The following is an 18,252-nucleotide window of genomic DNA, read 5'->3' as shown; positions in this document are numbered from 1 at the left end:
GAAGTGAGGTGAGCCATGAGAGTCCAGTATGAAGTCTGACTGCGCACATCTCTAACAAGTTATAGCCGCGAGTTAACCAGACAACCTGCACTCACAGCTGTCTGCAATTAGCGACCTGTCAGCCAATCAGAAAATAGAACTTCTTGTTGCCAGGTGAGGTCTGAGATTCAGCTGCAAGGATCCCTCCCTTTGTGTTTCAGTCACTTCATTTGAGCTGCTTGTGTGTGCTGATCAACACAAGCAGACACATCAGCACAGATTCACGGTGAAGTTACTTTTTTGGAGGCTTTGAGTAATCTGTTTAATCTGATCTGTTCTGTGAAGTGTGACAGTCCAGCTGATGGTCTCATTGGGAATACAGTGAAACAGAAATGTGTTTTTGTGGTGAGGCCTATAGTCATGGTGGCACAGAGGTAGAAAGTAACAGATGTAAACCTGTTTTGTTATAATAATCTTGATTGACAGAGCTGATTTCTTTTCAGTTTGTTTTGTATTTGTCATTATTGCTTAAAATAAATAAGGAGTTATTATTGAATCTCTCAGTAAGTAGTTGATGAGTTAACCCTTTACTGCTGTCGGTAAAATAGCTGTTGAAATCGAATGCAGGAAATGGCTTCTACTTCATTAAAAAATTTCCTTCCCCCAGGGTGCCCCCTCCCAATATTTTTACAACTTCTAAATTCAACTTAACACATTATCTTCATACGTCCTAAACGTACAGCTTGAATTATGGCTTTGTGGATATAGGCTGTACCTCCACCCCTCCTTTATCCCCTCTATGAATATGGATTGGTTAGATTCAACCAGTTGCATTGTACGGGGGGTTTCTATATGGTGTTTCAAATTCATGCTCCATGTGCCCCTTTTTCACTTTGAGCACCTGCCCGTGCAAAGGTCTGCACATCCCTGCCTCTAATCTGGTTTCTTTTATTTCTGCCATGATGCTTTTGTTACCTGCTACACCAACCGCCACTTAAACTAATCTGATCCGATCCGTTCAAGCATGGACTGCATGGTATCACTGTGTAACAGTGATTTGTACTGTGGCTAAACACAGAGGACAGTGCTTAAGGAGTCTAATAAATTAGACAAATCAGTATATTTTTGGTTCTTAAAAAAACTTGGTCCTGCAAATTACAGAAAAGAATGACATTTACATAGGGGGCTGATCACTTTGTCTGCAGCTGTGCTGTGTTTGCATACAGTCAGCTGTGAACAGTTAGAACATGTTTCAAATCTCAAAAAATATGTTTAAACTGCAGAATTCTTTAAAATGAATACGATGTTTTACAAATCCTTGTATTTTTTTAAGAATGATCATCTAAGGATTTGTTTTTTGTAGGCCATTTAAAGATAAAGTAAATAATAGGAAGAGATTTATCCACGTCAGCTGATCAATGGAGAGCCTTCAGTGCTGCTCAGTGACAGATGGATTATTTGTTAGATGTGTGAACAGTATGAGGATCATTTCTTTGGCTCTTTCTGTCCCTGTAAAGCTGCTCCATGACCTCCAGCTCAGAACTGACCGTCCTTGGCAGCTTCCATGTTCAAACTCCCTCATTCATCCACATCTCCATAAAAAATGAGGCGTTTTAAAAGGTCTGCTGGGCGTCGTAAAAATCTCAGAAATATTCTCCCAGTTTGAATCTTCAGTACAAACAAAGTCTGTCTGTAGGAATGTTATACACAGATCTGACGTGCTTCTAGTTATGTACAGTAGGTCTTTGTTGGTGCTTCAGTGATCCAGCAGCAAAAACATGGGAGACACACGAGGATTATTAATCCAAGGTACTTTAAATTCATTACACTCAAGTTTGGAAATCACCAGAAGAAGCAACAAGCACTAACTTTGATTTTTATGCTTTATTTCACAGATTATTTACAGAAAGACGGACTGAAACCCCAGGTTGTTGACAGGTAATATGATCTGCTGCTTCTATTTACTTTTACAGTTTTGTAAAGCTAATCTTTGTACCTATTTTTAAGGGTTAATCTGGAATCTTTTGATCTGCCTTATTTATTTACTTAAACAGAGTTGCTTAGAAATGCTGGATTCAGTCATCTGAGACATTTTAAGACCCTTTACCCTCTTGAGTTTAGCCTTTGAGTGTTTGGAGACATGTTACTGCAGGTTAACACAAAAAAAAGAAGCTTCATCAGGGATGAGTGTTGTTGGTTGTCATAGCAACGAGCCTTTTACAGTTACACCAGCTTGGGCTTATTCAGAGTAAAAGCTTATCATCATTTTTTAAGAAATTCAAGCATCCACAGCTGCATCAGTCGTGCAGGGAAAACGGTCGAGAGAAGTTTGGAGTGAATGTTTTTGTGATTTTTTGTCACAGTACTTTACAGGATCCTGACTACTGCTGACTCAGCTGTAGTCAGGATCAGAATTTGTTATTCTCTAATGTCACGTCCTTAGTTGGCCCTTCTGGCCCAGTTAGTGGGCCTGTAATCCCTCTGTGGATTTTTAAATAACACCTTAAATAAAGGTCACACACTCATTTGTGGCTTTTGTCCTTTTGGAATTGATCCCTCCGTTGCCCCTCTCGTTGATTTTTCTGGCTGACTAGGTGCTGTAACAGGTTTATTTCACAGTTGGAGTTGTGTGGTTTGCTTTTAGTGATTACCTGATTAGTTTTGTCTGCTGCTGCTCCTTTTAGATTCCTTTACCCTGTGCTAAATACTCCTGATTGTAGTGACTATTGTCGTATACATGTCCTGATCAGTGAGATTATTAGATTGTAGCGACTAATAGCAGCAAATTTACATAACATTTACGCACTGCTTGCAGCCGTAATTAGATGTTTTGCATTATTTTGTTGTTGTTTTGCAATATCAGGCTTTTAACTGTTGAATAGAGAATGAACTGAGAATATGCTAGTTTCCGGGTGTTATTTCCCAGCCTGAACTTTACATTATTTCACTGAAGAGGAGGTGGAGTGTCAGCAAGTGAAGCTGCAGACCAAACGTTTATTGTATTGAGAACATCTTTATTTATAAAACATCTGCTTCTGAGATCACCGTACTTCAAGGTTATATGTAAAGAAAAACACAAGTACTGAAGTTCCCTTTTACTGTAAACAGTGACTCCAAAGCATGTCGCCTCCCCACAGGAAGCTTACGTCATCAGGATCTGGTAGCTGTAGGTAAATGTACTGTATAACACATATTCTCAGGTCTGTGGATATAAAGACATCTTTGTGGAAATATACAGTCGGTCTTTGGTTCCACGCTAAAGTGCAGTTTCTGTGGTGCAGCAGTGTCAAGTCTTTGGTAGCTGAGAGGACTTTCAGGGAGCAGCTTTCATCCTTTGCATAATAAAGGGAATGTTTGTATTTTTTTAACACAGCCAGTCTCCCTGTTCACTCATGTAAATCCACACTCTGGTCCTGTTGTGTCTTTGTGTAGAAGCTGCTCTCTAACTTTGCCTGAGGAGCAGGAGGAAAGTGATGAAGACAGGAAGAGCCACCGTGACGCGTTTCTGACCGCCTCCCGTGCAGTCGTTGTGCAGCAGCAGAGGCCTGTCTGCGTCGTCCCCCTGGCTGCGATCGGCCGGTTGGCTGCTTGATGAGCACTGAACCAGAGGCATCTGGTAGGAAGTTGCACGCTTCTCCGGGCGGTCGGGGCTGGAGCCGTCGCTGGGACGCTGTCCGTTGTAAAGCAGATAGCGGCCGCGGGCGTCCTGCTCCATGCGGAAGAGCTCGTACTCGGTGTGAGGCAGCCGTATCCCCAGCGCCACGCAGCCGTTGGTTAAGGTGACGTCCTGCTCCACCCCGACCTGCCAGGACCCCTGCTCCCCACACTCGTTACCATTAAAGACGTTGAGGAGGGACGTTGTGGCCAAATCCATGGGCGTCACCCTCATGTGGTTCACTGGAGGAGGAAGATGCAGAATGGTAAATTCAGACACCAACATCTGTTTTTTGTCTATTTTATGCTAAGCTAACCACCTTCTGGTAGTGGCATCAGTTGTTGCATCTAACTCTTGTCTAGAAAGTATCTAAAACGTTGAACAGTTCCTGTAATGTCTGTCATGTAATTATGAGTGAACAGTTACCTTTAAAGACAAAGTCCGTCCCACCCATGACGCGCGTGGAGTGAAGCCCGCGGCTGTAGCGCCCACGGGCGTATATGGTGAAGGTGGGGTGTTTACAGACGGGGTCAGAGTAGTGGTAGTAGTATCCCTCCCAGGTGTGGTTGTTGTCGTGGAATATAAAGTGGCGGGTGAGGAAGAGGACCTCCGGGCGAACCTCGCACCGCTGGCTCACCCACTGACCGTACAGACCGACGGTCAGGTCGGCCCGGGGCGGCAGGATGGGGGGGTGGTACTCGTCAGAGCGGTAGATGATGCGGCAGGCGATGGAGCCGTGGTCCTGGTTCTGAAAAGAAGACAATAAGATGAGATGCTTTAAAGGCACGTGAACACATGTTTGGGGCGGCTGTGGCTCAGGTGGTAGAGTGGTTGTCTACCAACCAGAGGGTCGGTGGTTCAAACCCATGCCAATGTGTCCATGGACACTAAATGGTTTGAAGTTGTGTGCGCAAAACAGTGCTTGAGTGGATAGAAAAGCGCTATATAAGTACAGCACACACACTATGCTATATTTGGCTGCTTAATTGTGCACAGGGATGTTACTACCTAAGCTACTGGTTTCATGTTGTTGTATTAAGTAATGGACGTGACAACATAAAAGTAAGCAGGCCAATGGACAAGATATTGAATGCACAATATTTCCTGTTTCAGGTGGAAGGAGCGTAGCAGGGCCAACATACAGATGTTGATGAAGATTCTCAGTCATCCAGGTCATCATACGTAGAGAAGATTGATGTCTCAAGTGGCCATTTGAGAAACTGCAGTTCCTCAAATGGCCACTTGAGACATCAATTCCCAAAGACCTTTGTGTTAAAATGTTCAACGTTACAGCTGAAATAAACATGTTTGTAGCTTAAATTTAAACCTGATTCTAGATTCTTTGTGTGAGAAGTGGGTGTTGTCTCAGATTACTGACCGGGTGTCTCCCCTCACATCTAGCCAATTAGACACTGGCAACATGGTGCCAACCTGAGGGTCTACAATGAAATTAAAAGCCACTTTGTGATATTAAAGATATCATTGATCATCAAAATGATTAGACTATGTAAAAAAAAGTGACAAACTATAGTGTTTCTAAAATCTCAGGATGATACAACTGTAACAGTACAAAACATTTCTAGAATACAAAGCGCCACAAAAACAGATGTTCATCGGCATGTGATTCTAACTCAACCAATCGGCTGCTGTGGCTGTAAATTGTTCATAAAGCTGCCACTAATAATCACTGAAAACGATGACTATGCTTCACGAGTCCATTGTGTCATTAAATTCGCATAAAGGATGGCTGGCGTCTGTTCAGAGGCAAAGGAGGAAAACCTATTTCCTCCAGCCTGAACCTCCTGAGTACTGGAAGCCAGACAAGGTTCCAGCCTTTTCTCAGTCATCGCATCGTTTTACAGTAGAAGACAGATGTCTGGATGAAGCGAAGCTTTCATGCTTCTCACAAACATCACAGCGATGCACATTTGTCACCCTCGTATTGACAGGACAGCATTTTATAGACATCGTGTTATGTCTGATTCAGTGGGGCAGCAGTGTCCACAGACAGGACACCAGCTGTGTCTCTGTGACTGGAGAAAAGCCATGAGGGCCTGACAGACCTGGAGCTGGAAGCCTTCACGCTGTCGTCCACCAGAGTCTGAGCTCCAGGGAGGCGTCTGAGTTTTTGTTATTCATGGGTGGTCAAAATTTAAGACCTAACCTCCTCGACTCAATCACTCTTTTCCCAGACAACATTATGTCTGCACTGAGATTTAAGAGGAGTTTAAAAAAATAGAAAGTACCAGGAGTATTACTACATTCTGCAGATGAGTTCCATAACAGAGCGAGAGGTTCATGTGATGACTGGGAGGTCTGCTGTGAGGCCAGCATATGAGAAACACATCCACATACAACATGTACATCCACATGTACAAGGGAAAAAAGACATGCAGCATATAGCATGTTCCAGTCTATATGTACAGTATTTAAGTGGGCATCAGAACACAGCAGAGTTTCTACCACAGGTGTGGACAGCATGTTCCAGATCTGCAGAAACATTGGGACTATAAAACACAGACCCACAGCCCTTCTGAGCCCAAGAACAGGTCCAACAATGATTATGACACTAATCACTTTTGTCATGGCACCACTGCTCTCAACAGAAGGTACAGCAGCCTGTATGTAACCTGAGAAGCAAAGCTCATGGCGAAAAAGGCCCAATCAGAACAGCAGGAAGTTTCCTTTTCATCATTTCCAGTAAAGTTATAAACAAAATAACACAGTTCTTCTAACGTATGATTTAATGATTATAGTCAGAATTGTTACCGAGATGCGCAAAGTCAATGAACATCTTATTTAAAGGTAGGGTAGGAGATTTCATTCTGATGCACTTTTTGTTAAATTAGTGTAACTTCTCTTTACAATCCAATAGCAACCAATTAGTTCAGCAGCTTCGCTTTAAAACGAAGAATATGAATCATCTGTGGAAGCTATAAAACACTAAAAAGTATTGGCTGTTTGTCACTCTCTTCACTTCTTGTCACAGACCGCAGCTCGTCTTCAGGTAATGCGCGTCCATGTGATTGGGAGGCGTGGCCTCGAGGTGAGCGCCGAGAGAAAGCGGCGTGTGTTTACTTTGGAAATCTGGCTGACTCTCACTGAGTTTTCAAAATCTCCTACCCGACCTTTAATGGAGGGTCTGCACAGTTTTTCTTTGGGTACTCAGACTCCTCCCACATTTTAAAGACTGTAGGTGTGACTGCGAGTGTGGCAACCTGTACAGACTGCGCCTGCCTCTCACCCACTGACAGCTGCAACACCCTCCGAAGGATAAAGCAGGTTAAAAGAATGGATGAAAGGTTTACAAATACATTGTCAAATAATGAAAGTACTAAAAATGTTTGTAGCTGCTGTAGCTATTTGTTTAACTTTATTCTTATGTGATACATTCTACGGAGGTAATTAGAGACTCTGGCCCAACATGCACAGCCTAACCTAGAGGCACTCTGTGTAAAAAGGTTAATATGCTTGTTTGTCATCAGTGCTGTAGAAGTGTTGAAATGACTGTTGCCCTCGAGAGATTTACACAAGCCAGACTTTTTGTTCAGTTATTAGCATGTTGCACATAAAAGTTTTACTGCTGCTGTGACACCGTTTAAAATGATGATTCAGACCCAATTTATAGCTTTTACTGGACAACGTCTCCACACAGATGGGTTACACCAGCGAGAGCACAAAGATGTTTATTACTCACACACTGTTTGTGCATCTCGGTAGCAATTCTGACAATAATTGCGCAATGTTTTATAACTTCACTGGAAATGAAGAAAAATAACTGTACTGCCTGGTTTCTTTTTTTTCAGGGGGTTGTAGTGATGCACTAATAAGATGCCATCAGAGCCTCAGAAGGTAAAGACAGACGAGGGCTGCCTCTAACTGTGGAGGCTTCCCATTTTGTGGGGATTACTGCCGCAGTTCAAGGGACGACAATATCCAGAATCAAACATTTTCCGCATCAGGCTTTCCCACAGAAACCTGTTAACACTCATGTTGCCGACCTCTGAGGTGGACCAGCATCTGTCCTGTAAGATGACCTCACAGGAATTTATAATAAAAATCTTATCTTAGACCGACCGGCTCTTCAAGGACAACAACACACACCAAACTAAGGACAGAATAACAGCATCAGAGGGGGACCGCAGCATGTGGGATATGTGCAAACACACACACTATAACCAACAGATCCTTTCTAACACGGATCATTATCCAGCCCTCATTACTCTCTTGCATCACTGCTGAGTTCCACCCAGTAACCACAAACGAACACGCTGGCACCAGCAAATGTTCTGGACTGGGACCGGCTCTTGGTACAGCGCTCTTAAGATTAATAGATTGGATCGTCACCGTGGCAATAAACCTCCCCCCAAAAAGAAACCACTACACCCTCAAGAAACGCTCTCTTTTTGTGCCGTTACTCACCAGGAAAATATAGAATTTAAAGCCTAATTTGCTGCATGTGCCCAAATGATGACCAAAAAAATTAACCACTATAAAACTAGTAAAAGTTGGAAAGTTAAAAAAAAATGCCTATAATGCAGGGTTGTATGATTACAGAGCTTAAAGGCTTAGTTCACCCAAAAAAGCAAAATGACACATTACTGGACTTTATGCTAGAGTTTAGCCAAGCAATTAGTTTTGGGTGTATGTCGACATCAAACACAATGGAGGGGGGGTTAAAGCTGCTCAGCATTAAACATATGTTTACAGTTTAGGTAGTTAAAAAAAGCTTAAAAGGCTTATTAGTAAAAGTAGAAACCTGACCTTCTGAAGCGGTTTAAAAAACCTGCGAATGTCACTGTTACTACCAACTTCTACACTAAAAATAGCATGTATAGATAGTATGTATAATTTTTTAAGATTTGAATCTATTATTCAATGATTGTATCCTTTCACACTGATGACAAAAACCACATTTTAGTGGGTCATTGTGGGTTTTTTGTCTAACTGAGCTAAAAGATGCTAAAATAGTCAGAAGCTGAGGGGACACAATTTAATAAGCATATGTTACAAAGGGGCCTCAATTCAAAGTTTTTGTCATTTTAGGTGAACTGATCCTTTAAGCCGATGCTTTAACTGTGTGCCTGAAAGCAGATCATCACCCCGGCAACATCCATACTTCCTTTTTTTTTTTTTTTTTTTTTTTAAATTCAGAACCAGAGCACATGCAGCACTCTAAGCCTCAGGCATGCATGAAATCAGAGCTGGTATGCGTTAGCCGGAATAATTCATATGGCTGCATGATTCCAAATTCTAGGAATACCACATGTTGATTGCTCCCAGAGATAGGCCCGGTTTCACATTGCGCCTCCGCAGGCCAAAGGGCCTTAAGCAGAGCAGCTCCGGTCATTACAGCGCCACAGGGGACCTCGTCTGATCACAGCTCCTCAGCCCGTGCTCTGTTTATATTCTGATCAGCAACACCAAGCCCCCCCCATCATCCCCGTGCAAATGGATGTTTGTTTAGACAGCAGACCTGAACAGGATTTCACTGTAATCTCTGCAGAGGGTGACAGTGAAAACATCGCTCTGGGGTTTCAGCCAGCGGGGAAACTGCTGCACAGCAGTGTAAATAGAGAAATGACTTCCCGCAAGCACAGCGGAGGAAAGAAAGGGCTCCCTCTCCCTCTCCCTCTCGCTCTCTTAACGCTACATTTGGGAGATGAAATCAGTGTGTACATAGTTTCTGGTTTCCATCAGTGCAAATGTTTAGCATGTACGGGTATTATTGACACAGATTTAAACATAGATGTGGATCAAATGTTATTTAAATAAATAAAACCGGTTGATTGTTGCAGCAGACAGGTGGACTTCACTGCAGAATCATTCAGGTAACTGAATCAAAGGAGTTCATACGTGTCTCGCTCCCTCTGCATCCACAACTCTGTTTGCTAAGGTCACGCCTTTCTAGTGTGTGTGGTCCTCGTAGAGGGGTGTCACCGTGGGAGCAGAGTTCAACTGAGGTTGCCCACTGAGCCACAAGCATGGGACGGAAAACGAAACCCTTCCGCTGGCTCGTTCCAACGAACACAAAGGTCGTGTTCGCGGGTGGTTGAAGCTCTCCTTCACAGACTCCTGCTGGTGAGTCGGAGCGTCGACCAGCAACTCTCCCAGAACTGACAGCAGGGTCAACAGTGACAGCATGTCTAACTCAGGAACAATTAAAGATGGTTTCCAATAAATCCAATAACTACTAAAACCACAACAACAGGTGGTAAACACCTCCTTTGCATTTCACATTAACTCTATTCCTGCATGCACCCTGATCAGGGTCAGTGATACAAACTACAAACCGTCAACTATACAAAATTCACATACAGAGATCAGTTCGCACCACTAACATCACCCAGGTGAGGGGTTACAGCACTGGGTCTTAGCAGAAACAAGACCTCCTACAGGAAGTTTTTAGGCTTGTGGGCACCAAGCTAACCCCTGCGCCACCATGCGGCCCAAACGCTCAAGCCAATATTGATGTTCCTTCTTAGATTTGAGTTACTGAGGAGCATGCCGTGCTTGACAAAGACTAGATCCCACCTCTGATTACACAATATCAGCATTTTGCAAGCTTTGTGCAAGCAGAAGGTCTCGTCAGGGAATCTACAGGCTAACGGCTAATACGCAGGGGGATGTGAGTATTTTCAATCACATCACAAATCCTGTTGTTTAAATGCTTCTACTCAGTATATGATTGACCGACAGAAGGATGAGCACTAAGGTGGTGCAGTACATCTATAAAAGTGATGGTCACTGGGGACTGACCTTGGCGTTTTGCAGGGCGGTCTGGTAGCTGGACGGCTTGTAGTACAACCTCTGCAGTGGCTCGGTGTGGATGTCTCCCAGAAACAGCTCCTCCACCAGGTGATCCAGGTTGTGGTGCAGGTACTGCTTCTCCACCCTCAGCAGCTGCAGCTCGTGCATGGCAAAGTTAAGCTCTCTGGAGCAGTCGTAGCCGCCCTCTTCGCTCCACAGCTCGTAGATGACGTTGGGCTCCCAGGGGCCCTTCATGGCCCCCCGGCAGCTGCGGTTAAGCCTCTGACTAAGCTCTTTGGCCACGGTGTCCATGTGACACACGATCTGGACGCGGTGGAGGTGGTACTCTGCCTCCGTGCCACCACGGATGATCCAGGAGGCCTGGCGTAGGCGCAGCCGGCCCCGGATGACCAGCGTGTAGGTGGGTTTGTTGCAGTGGTTGTCCTCGTAGTAGAACTGGTGGGCCTGAAAGGTGTTGTTGGGGTAAAACCTGTAGGAGCGCGTCAGGAACTCTGGACCCGGTCTCACCTCACAACTGCAACAGATGGACATTCAGATAAACTGCACAATGTTTTAAAGAATAATAATAATGTTGCTCCAGAGTTTTTGTGTGTGCGGCACATCCTTCAGCGCTGCAGAGTTTAGACAGGCTGAACAGACGTCATCACTTGTTCTGGTTCCGTTAACACTTAAACATCCACATTACTCTGAGAATTAGGTCCTCTAGAGGAGTCACAGTGTCTATTTGTGTAATTGATATTCTTAGTACAGCAGACTAATGCACGCCATTGTCCTTATCATAAGGTTTTTGTTTGTACCTTCACGTAAAAACCGACACGATCAGTTTGTAAACTGCAAACTATTCCTGTGGTGCGTTCAAAGACACGACACATGAGACATCTCTGAAGCATAACAGGCTGTGTTATTTTTGTTTTTCACCGATTGTGAATCCATCTGCACACTGCAATTAATCCCATTTACTCAATATTTCACGGTTTTTAGGAAATCTGAAATAAACGACATGATCGGCTCATCGTGGAATCTACGTAGTTCTCTCTGCTCACAGCTTTACTGGGAAAGATTGAGAAGGAACAAACTAACCTGGTGGACACCCAGTGGCCCTCCACACTGGGAGGCATCTGCACAGTGATTCTGGCTCCATTGTGGAGGTGCTTCAGCATGTGCTGACACTGGGAGTCTTTGGCAGACCGGCCAAAGGTTTTCTCCAGAGACAGGCGGCTGGAGCGGCCGTCTGAGTAATACAGAGAGGAACCTTCAGCCCAAACTGTGGGAAAAACACACAGACAAAAAGCTCAGTGACCTTTTTTTTTATATATATCACAATTGATTACAATAAGAATTTATGCATTAAAATGTTCATATTTCAACATCAAATATTTGCATGTGGAGGATAAATAAGAGACGGAAACATTGTGTTTCATTTGGCATCCAATAAATGAAGTCCAACTGCTTGCGAGGCAGCTAATCAGTGAGTTCATTACTCTGAGATCAAACAGGAAGAGCAGCTGCTTGTTAGTTTGAAGTTTCTCTCCCATGTTTTGAATCTGCCGGGCCTCTTTGAAGAGTTTACAGGGTTTCATTTAGTCATTTTAACTTAGATTACAGGGCTTCTCCGGCGACCTGCATCACCTGGAGTGTGTGGAGGCCTTATGGGTGATAATGTGAACTGATCGAGTGAACTTCTGGCTCACTTTAACAAAACCAGGACACAGAGAGGCACTTCCCACTCTGTCCGCGTGCGAGAAATAACAATACTGTCAGCAACGGGCCGAGCTTAAAGGGATACCATGTCGGAAATGAAAGCATTTTCAAAGCCTGCAGCCACAGAAAAAGCCCCGAAGCTCACATTCCAGCAGGGATTTATTCCATGTAATACCGTAATATCTTCCAAATCTACCTTGAAATACGAAGACTTGGTCTTGAATTCCTTCTATCGGACCCGACTTGCCTGGCACTATCGTTTAACGCCTGGGAATGCTGCTGCGGTCGCCTGTGCGTGTTTAATTTGAGGCTAATAAGACGGAGGGTGGGACAGAAACATCTGATTAAAAAGAAGCCAAAAGCTCCATGAAGAACAAAGCTCCATCCAGCTGTTCTACACCCAGGGAGAGAGAGATCCTGTGTGCGAGCCCGGGCCTGTGTGTAAATCACCACATCACAGTGGAAACGCTGGACGGAGGCGAGGCTCAGCTGGTGGCATTAGTTACGCTGCTCCGCCTGATGGAGCTGTGGTAAAAATCAAAGCAGAGGCTTCACAGTTTCCTGCATGTAATGTCTATATGTGCAACTGTGTGTGTGTGTGTGTGTGTGTGAGAGAGAGAGAGAGAGAGAGAGAGAGAGAGAGAGAGAGAGAGGCCTTATTAACACCTGCAATCAGCCTGGACCACGGGACGGCTGCCAACAGCTTGTTTCACGATGACGAGAGCAGCGTGTGCAAGTTTAAGAGGAGGCCTGGTGGGATGTGTGATGTAAACACACTTTTACTCTCACAGGGGTTCCATCAGCTCAGGTTTAACAACAGGTGGAATTTTAAAGACGCCACACAAACACAAATACATATTCACACTGAAGAAACCAGCGTCTGTGCTCACAGCTCCTCAGGTCACTGAATAAATCTACTCTGCTGCTGCAGGACGATAAAACAGCAGAGACACTTGTTACAGATGGGAGAATTTAACCATTTTATTTTAACCCAAACTTTAATCTACTCCTTGTTTTGATTTTAATAAAGTCAGTGTAAAGGAGTTTAAGAGAAGCTGAAACTAGTTTAAGAAAATGCTCCAGTGTGAATATTTCTGCTTGTGTCATCAGTCTTTGCAGCATGCGTGTTGGTGGTGTGTGTGTGTGTGTGTGTGTGTGTGTGTTTTTTGTCTTCTATTTACAGGATAATTCTAATTGCATTAAAAAAAGTGCAAAACAGATTATTCTTAATGTTCTGGATGATTTTTAATATGTGAAATTCAAAAAGTTTCTGCCTGATTCCGACTCTTTTTTTTGAATGTTGTGAATCATTTTGCAGATTTAAAGGTCAAATCATATCGTATCTTCAATATCTTCTTCTAAACCTAATGAAATCATCTTGTTTTTGATGCAGATGAATGAGGTGGAGCTGCTTCTCACATACTTCAGACGTGACCCAGAGTCCAGCATTGTCCTTTGTACCAAATGTGAGCTTCACTCAGAGCGATTTTAGTTCACAAATCTTTTTTACACTGCATCAAAGCCAAATGTGAACTAACTCAGAATGGAAACTAGAGCCTACAAATGAGGAAATGATTATAAGGAGGTTAAGTGTTTGTAAAATTACTTTTTAAGAGGAAACGTCATACGTCTCCTTCTGTATTTAACGAGCGTTAAATGTGTGAGCAGCAAACGTTTCTTCTCTTCTCTCATTAAGACAGTCATCTAAAGGTCTCCGTCGGACCCGCTCCGGTCCCAAACTGCTGCTCTCTATCTGAATCAAAGCACCCACAGAACTCCCGGAGCCCTAAACCGCGGCGAACATTTCCAGCTGGCCTGATCCCACCGGTGAGGTAAGAGCGCTGGGACCCCTGACAAGACGAGAGACTCCACATCGTTTATGGGAAGAGAACAGTCCAGCAGTGCCAGAGCAGAGACCAGACAAAGGACTGTTCTTTGTGTTATCTCAGAGTCTGGCAGGGAAAACACAGGAACTGAAGAGAAAATAACACTTTCAGAGGAACCAGATCCAGAGGTGGGAAGTTACCCAGTACATTAAAAAAAGGAGCTGGACTTTTTACTGTGAGAATTCAGAGGGACATATGCAGCATTTTGTATTCGGTTTATAGCAGCTGTGAGTTTATCTGCACAGATTACACTCAGTATAAAGTAAGGCCATAAACTGCAGGTGTTCAAGTGAGGTCAGGGAAGTTCCTGCACGTCAGATAGAAAATGTTTAATACAAGATTTACTGAGCTGTTGATGCCATATGTAGACAGAGAGAGCCAGATTAAATGTCCTGCTCATTGATTTGCTCTTGTCATGCAAACATCTTTAATCTTGGAGATTAAAATCCTTTTAAAAGTAATAAAAACTAACCCTAACCCTATCTAAGGAGCATGTGAACGCACCAACGATGGGAAGGACTCAAAGAAGGAGAGGGTTAGGATGAGACGTATGCAATAAAACGCTTTGACTCAAATGGGATGTCTGTGCTAGCCGCTGTTAGCGCTACATAATGTAGACTTTTCCAGTAAAAGACTAATAACTCGGTTAGATATGATACGGCTACATGTAACTATTAAAGCTAACATTGCTAACATGCTGTTGAGAATGACATCAACAGGCTAAAGCTATGCTTTCAGCTAAATGTTAACATGATGACGATGCCAACAGACCCAGGATTCACTCTCTGAGGATGTTTAATCTGAATTTTATGGTCATTCTAATCATTGGTTTAATTTTTAATTTAGTGCTGGCATCGCTAAAATATTTTAGGTCCAACTATTCTAAGCTGTTGTGAAAAGTGTAAGTGAACATTATTATTATTATCTGATATTTAAGACACACACACACAACATTTAAGTGAAAAGAATGAAACTAACACCAGGGTCTCTTTAGTCTCATCTCTATGTTAATGGCTCTTTTATTTTTGATGAAGATCATTACTGAAAGCTGGACGGCTGTGACTGGATGAACCTGAAGTCCAGACTCCTGTACGTGTTGTTGCTATTTTCAGACTCAGTGCTGCTGATACAGACGTGGGACGTGGAGGACTCGGAGGAGTCTGTCCTCTGTCTGACAGCCGTCACGTTCCTGCATCCTGTCAGCGACCAGTTCCCTGGAGACCAAGTCATGGTTTTCTGATGCAGCTGCAGTATTGATTATCAGGGTTTTTGTCCCAGACTTTAAAAAGTCAAAGATCAAAGATGAATTTATCGGCTGATAAAAGCAGCAGAGTTTACAGAGCTGAGGTTTTGTATCAGATTCTCTTTTTAAAGAAAAATCCCATCTAAAAAACATTTTCAGAACTAAAACTCAAGTTTTATTAGACAGACACCTGCATTTATGAAAATGTTTAATTTGATGTAACACTATTAATTTCAGACAATCAGAATCAACTGAAGTTTCTTTTTAAAATTAAGTGGCATAAAGTTTTTGTAAATATGATAAATAGGTTTAACAGTCGGTTCTCTTCGGTATCAAAGATTTTAAGATTTTACTCACTCTGTAACTTTAACATAGAGATGAGTGCAGCTGTAGCACTATGACGATCACATTTGTGATTTGTGGCCTTTTTTTTAACATTTCTCTACCAGCAAAGATCAAATCATTTGACAAACACACGTGTACACATCCACAAGTGGACTTCAGGAGAAGATCTTAATTGAACAAATGATCCCCTAACATTTTAAAACAGCTAAATATTTACAAATACAAATAAACACAGGTCCCTGGAGGATGAGCAGAAGACTTCACGTCAGCAGCTGCTCCACATGAGTCCGGCTCTTCCTGTGGATGTTTGTCTCCTCTGAACTTCTGAGGTTTTCTCTCCCTCCTCAGTAAATTTATCTGGGCTGACAGTGCGTTTTCATGGCCACTATGAAAGGCTGCAATAACACACCACTTAATTGAACGTTAGATGCACTTAAACACACTTAAGGATAAGTGGGATCCCCCCCCCCCCTCTCTCTATCTATCTCAGCTCAGTCATTTGAAGTCCATGCCAAACGTTGTCTTCCACTGTCACTGCAGCAGCAGATGGATCGGGTCAGTCCCACAATTCTCTGCTGCTCGGACCGTCTTCATCAGGGATGGATGCTTTAAGTGGCTCTTAACTCTCTCAGTGCTTTTATCTGCCCAACAGCCCCAGGGAAGAGTTTTATTGCCTTCTAACCTTCAAACATACACATCACAGTGGCATAAGGCACCGACATTATTATTACTGAACACAAACACTCAGCCGTGATGGCCAACAGGTGTGCGGAGCTGAACAGACCCACACCCTCACTTTGGGTTCAAAGATGCGCACAAAGCGTCTTCCAGACTTGTTGCGACACAAACAAACATGGAAAAGTTTTACTTACCCAAAAAAGCAACAAGCAGCAGAGGTGACGGCCCCATTCCGCACTCTGAGGAGGGTCCAAACAAGCTTCACGTTGAGCGGCTCGCACTGTGCAGCGTTTCCTTTTTACGACGTTAGTCCGACACAAATCCAAACATTGTGGATCCAAAGCGTGGAGCGAACACTCCTGCAGAGCCCGAGCATCATCGGAAACACACCTCCGACCCGCCAGACAGGGTGAAGAAGAAGAAAACAAATCAGCAACGGAACTTCAACCTGTGTCTGAAAACAAAGCAGCGGCGCCTGGAAACACAGCCTGGGCTCCTGCGTCAGGCTTCAAATGAGGCAGCTCGGTTACTTTTACGCGCGTCCCTCCGCGCGTCCTGCGTGCTGCGTGCTGCGCCCAGGAGGAGTGTTTGAACGTGTGTCCCCAAAGTGGACTCAGCCCCCCCCTGCACACCCGCCCATGTTGATATTTTATGGGCGTGGACAGAGTGTGTGGAAGTTTCCCCCGTTAGGTGCACAATAAAAAGAGAGAGAGAGAGGCACCATGAAAATCCCCAGTCTGAATCATATCACCTCCATATCGCCTATTTTTAAGAAAAAGGTGACATATTTTCTGTCATGTTATTTCATCATTTCAACAACTTATAAATGAAATTATCAGTATATAGAATCCCATTCTAAAGAGGTATTAAGATGTTTGATATTTTTATGAATAGGGCCATAACATACCCGACTCCTCAGGCTTACAGTAATCTTTTCTGAAACTTGTTGCTCTCACAGAGCCATAGTGTGTCTAACTTAAAGAGAACCACATTTACAGCCAGTAATATGGTCAAAGTAGAGAGTCTTTGAGGCAAACACAAGTCACTTATTTGGGATTAGCTGCATGAAAAGTGGCCACAGGACCACACTGAGTTATTTTACTGTCAAGTTTCCATCCTTTCATTTGTTCCTTGTTATCATTCATGATGGATGCTGCACATTTTTCCTGACTGTGACTCTCAAATTATATCAACCGTCTCATCATGGCCTCCCTCTGCCCCGGAGGGGAGACGCAGCAACAGCAGAGATCCAAGATCTTTTCTTCCTCCACAACACCTGTTGTGTGTGTGTGTGTGTGTGGAGAGAGGAGTTTCCGACTGTCTTTTCAACCCATGGTTCTTTTGTCTCTCTGATCTTTTGACCCTGAGGCAGCTCTCCAGCTCCTCTACATTCATCCAGTCGACCAGCTGTGTTCGACTTTAACTTACTGTATCTGTATAGGTGCATTTATTAAATGTTCTTTTGCTGTTTTGGTCCATTTTAACCTACAAATAGTTAATTATGACCTCAAAACGTGCAGAAATATATAAGATTTGTCACATTTTTCTGCAAATTTGCTCCTTTAGTTTGTAGATTTTTAGTCACAGAAGCTTTTCAGCATGATTTCATGATTTTGCATATTTTAGATTTCAGATAATCTGAGCGTGACTAGTGGACCCTTCTGTTAAAACTCTCTCTTAAAACTCAAATACAAAGTTTACCTTTAGTTTTAAATGTTGTTCCGATCACTTCAAGCTCTTGTCCGGGTGGTCTGAGACACATTTAAATGTATCCTTAACAATGATGGGACAGGAAATCAGAGCAGGAAGTGGTGATCCTGTGGTGACAGGAGGCCAGTGCTTCAGAAAACAGCACTGATGACATGTTTTGTTTTTGTTATATTAGCCTGGATTGTGCAGAACAAATCTGCAGCTGGGGTGGAAGCAGAATGATAACTGAAAATGCACAATAAACAATTGTGCACTTGCAAATGTGTGGGCAGTGAGGAGTCTCA

The 18,252-nt window shown here is 43.4% G+C and overlaps 1 protein-coding gene and 1 long non-coding RNA gene across 2 annotated transcripts; one reads left to right on the top strand and one right to left on the bottom strand.

Moving 5' to 3' along the window:
- Positions 1-347: 347 nt before the first annotated feature.
- Positions 348-4,812, top strand: LOC114449338 (uncharacterized). Its single transcript, XR_003671981.1, has 4 exons — positions 348-1,788; positions 1,875-1,917; positions 3,412-3,899; positions 4,748-4,812. It is a non-coding gene; the product is annotated as an uncharacterized LOC114449338 (long non-coding RNA).
- LOC114449336 (protein APCDD1) lies at positions 2,954-16,849 on the bottom strand. The gene is made up of 5 exons (XM_028426921.1): positions 16,453-16,849; positions 11,486-11,669; positions 10,394-10,919; positions 4,061-4,382; positions 2,954-3,876 (listed from the first exon to the last, which is right to left on the bottom strand). Exons 1-5 carry the CDS (start codon positions 16,487-16,489, stop codon positions 3,422-3,424), a joined length of 1,524 nt encoding a protein of 507 aa, XP_028282722.1. The 5' UTR covers positions 16,490-16,849; the 3' UTR covers positions 2,954-3,421.
- Between the last annotated feature and the right edge of the window lie 1,403 nt (positions 16,850-18,252).

The sequence above is a fragment of the Parambassis ranga genome, chromosome 17, assembly GCF_900634625.1.
Source record: "Parambassis ranga chromosome 17, fParRan2.1, whole genome shotgun sequence".
Classification (NCBI taxonomy): Eukaryota; Metazoa; Chordata; class Actinopteri; family Ambassidae; genus Parambassis; species Parambassis ranga.
The sequence above is the reverse complement of the archived record's forward strand: the minus strand, read 5'-3'. Positions and strand labels throughout refer to the sequence as shown.

Excerpts from the sequence above, each read along its gene's own strand:
- LOC114449336 (XM_028426921.1), bottom strand. The coding sequence starts at position 16,489 with ATGGGGCCGTCACCTCTGCTGCTTGTTGCTTTTTTGG. Across the intron at positions 11,670-16,452 it reads GCTGCTTGTTGCTTTTTTGG|TTTGGGCTGAAGGTTCCTCT; the intron begins GTAAGTAAAACT and ends TTTTTCCCACAG. Across the intron at positions 3,877-4,060 it reads GACGGACTTTGTCTTTAAAG|TGAACCACATGAGGGTGACG; the intron begins GTAACTGTTCAC and ends TTCCTCCTCCAG.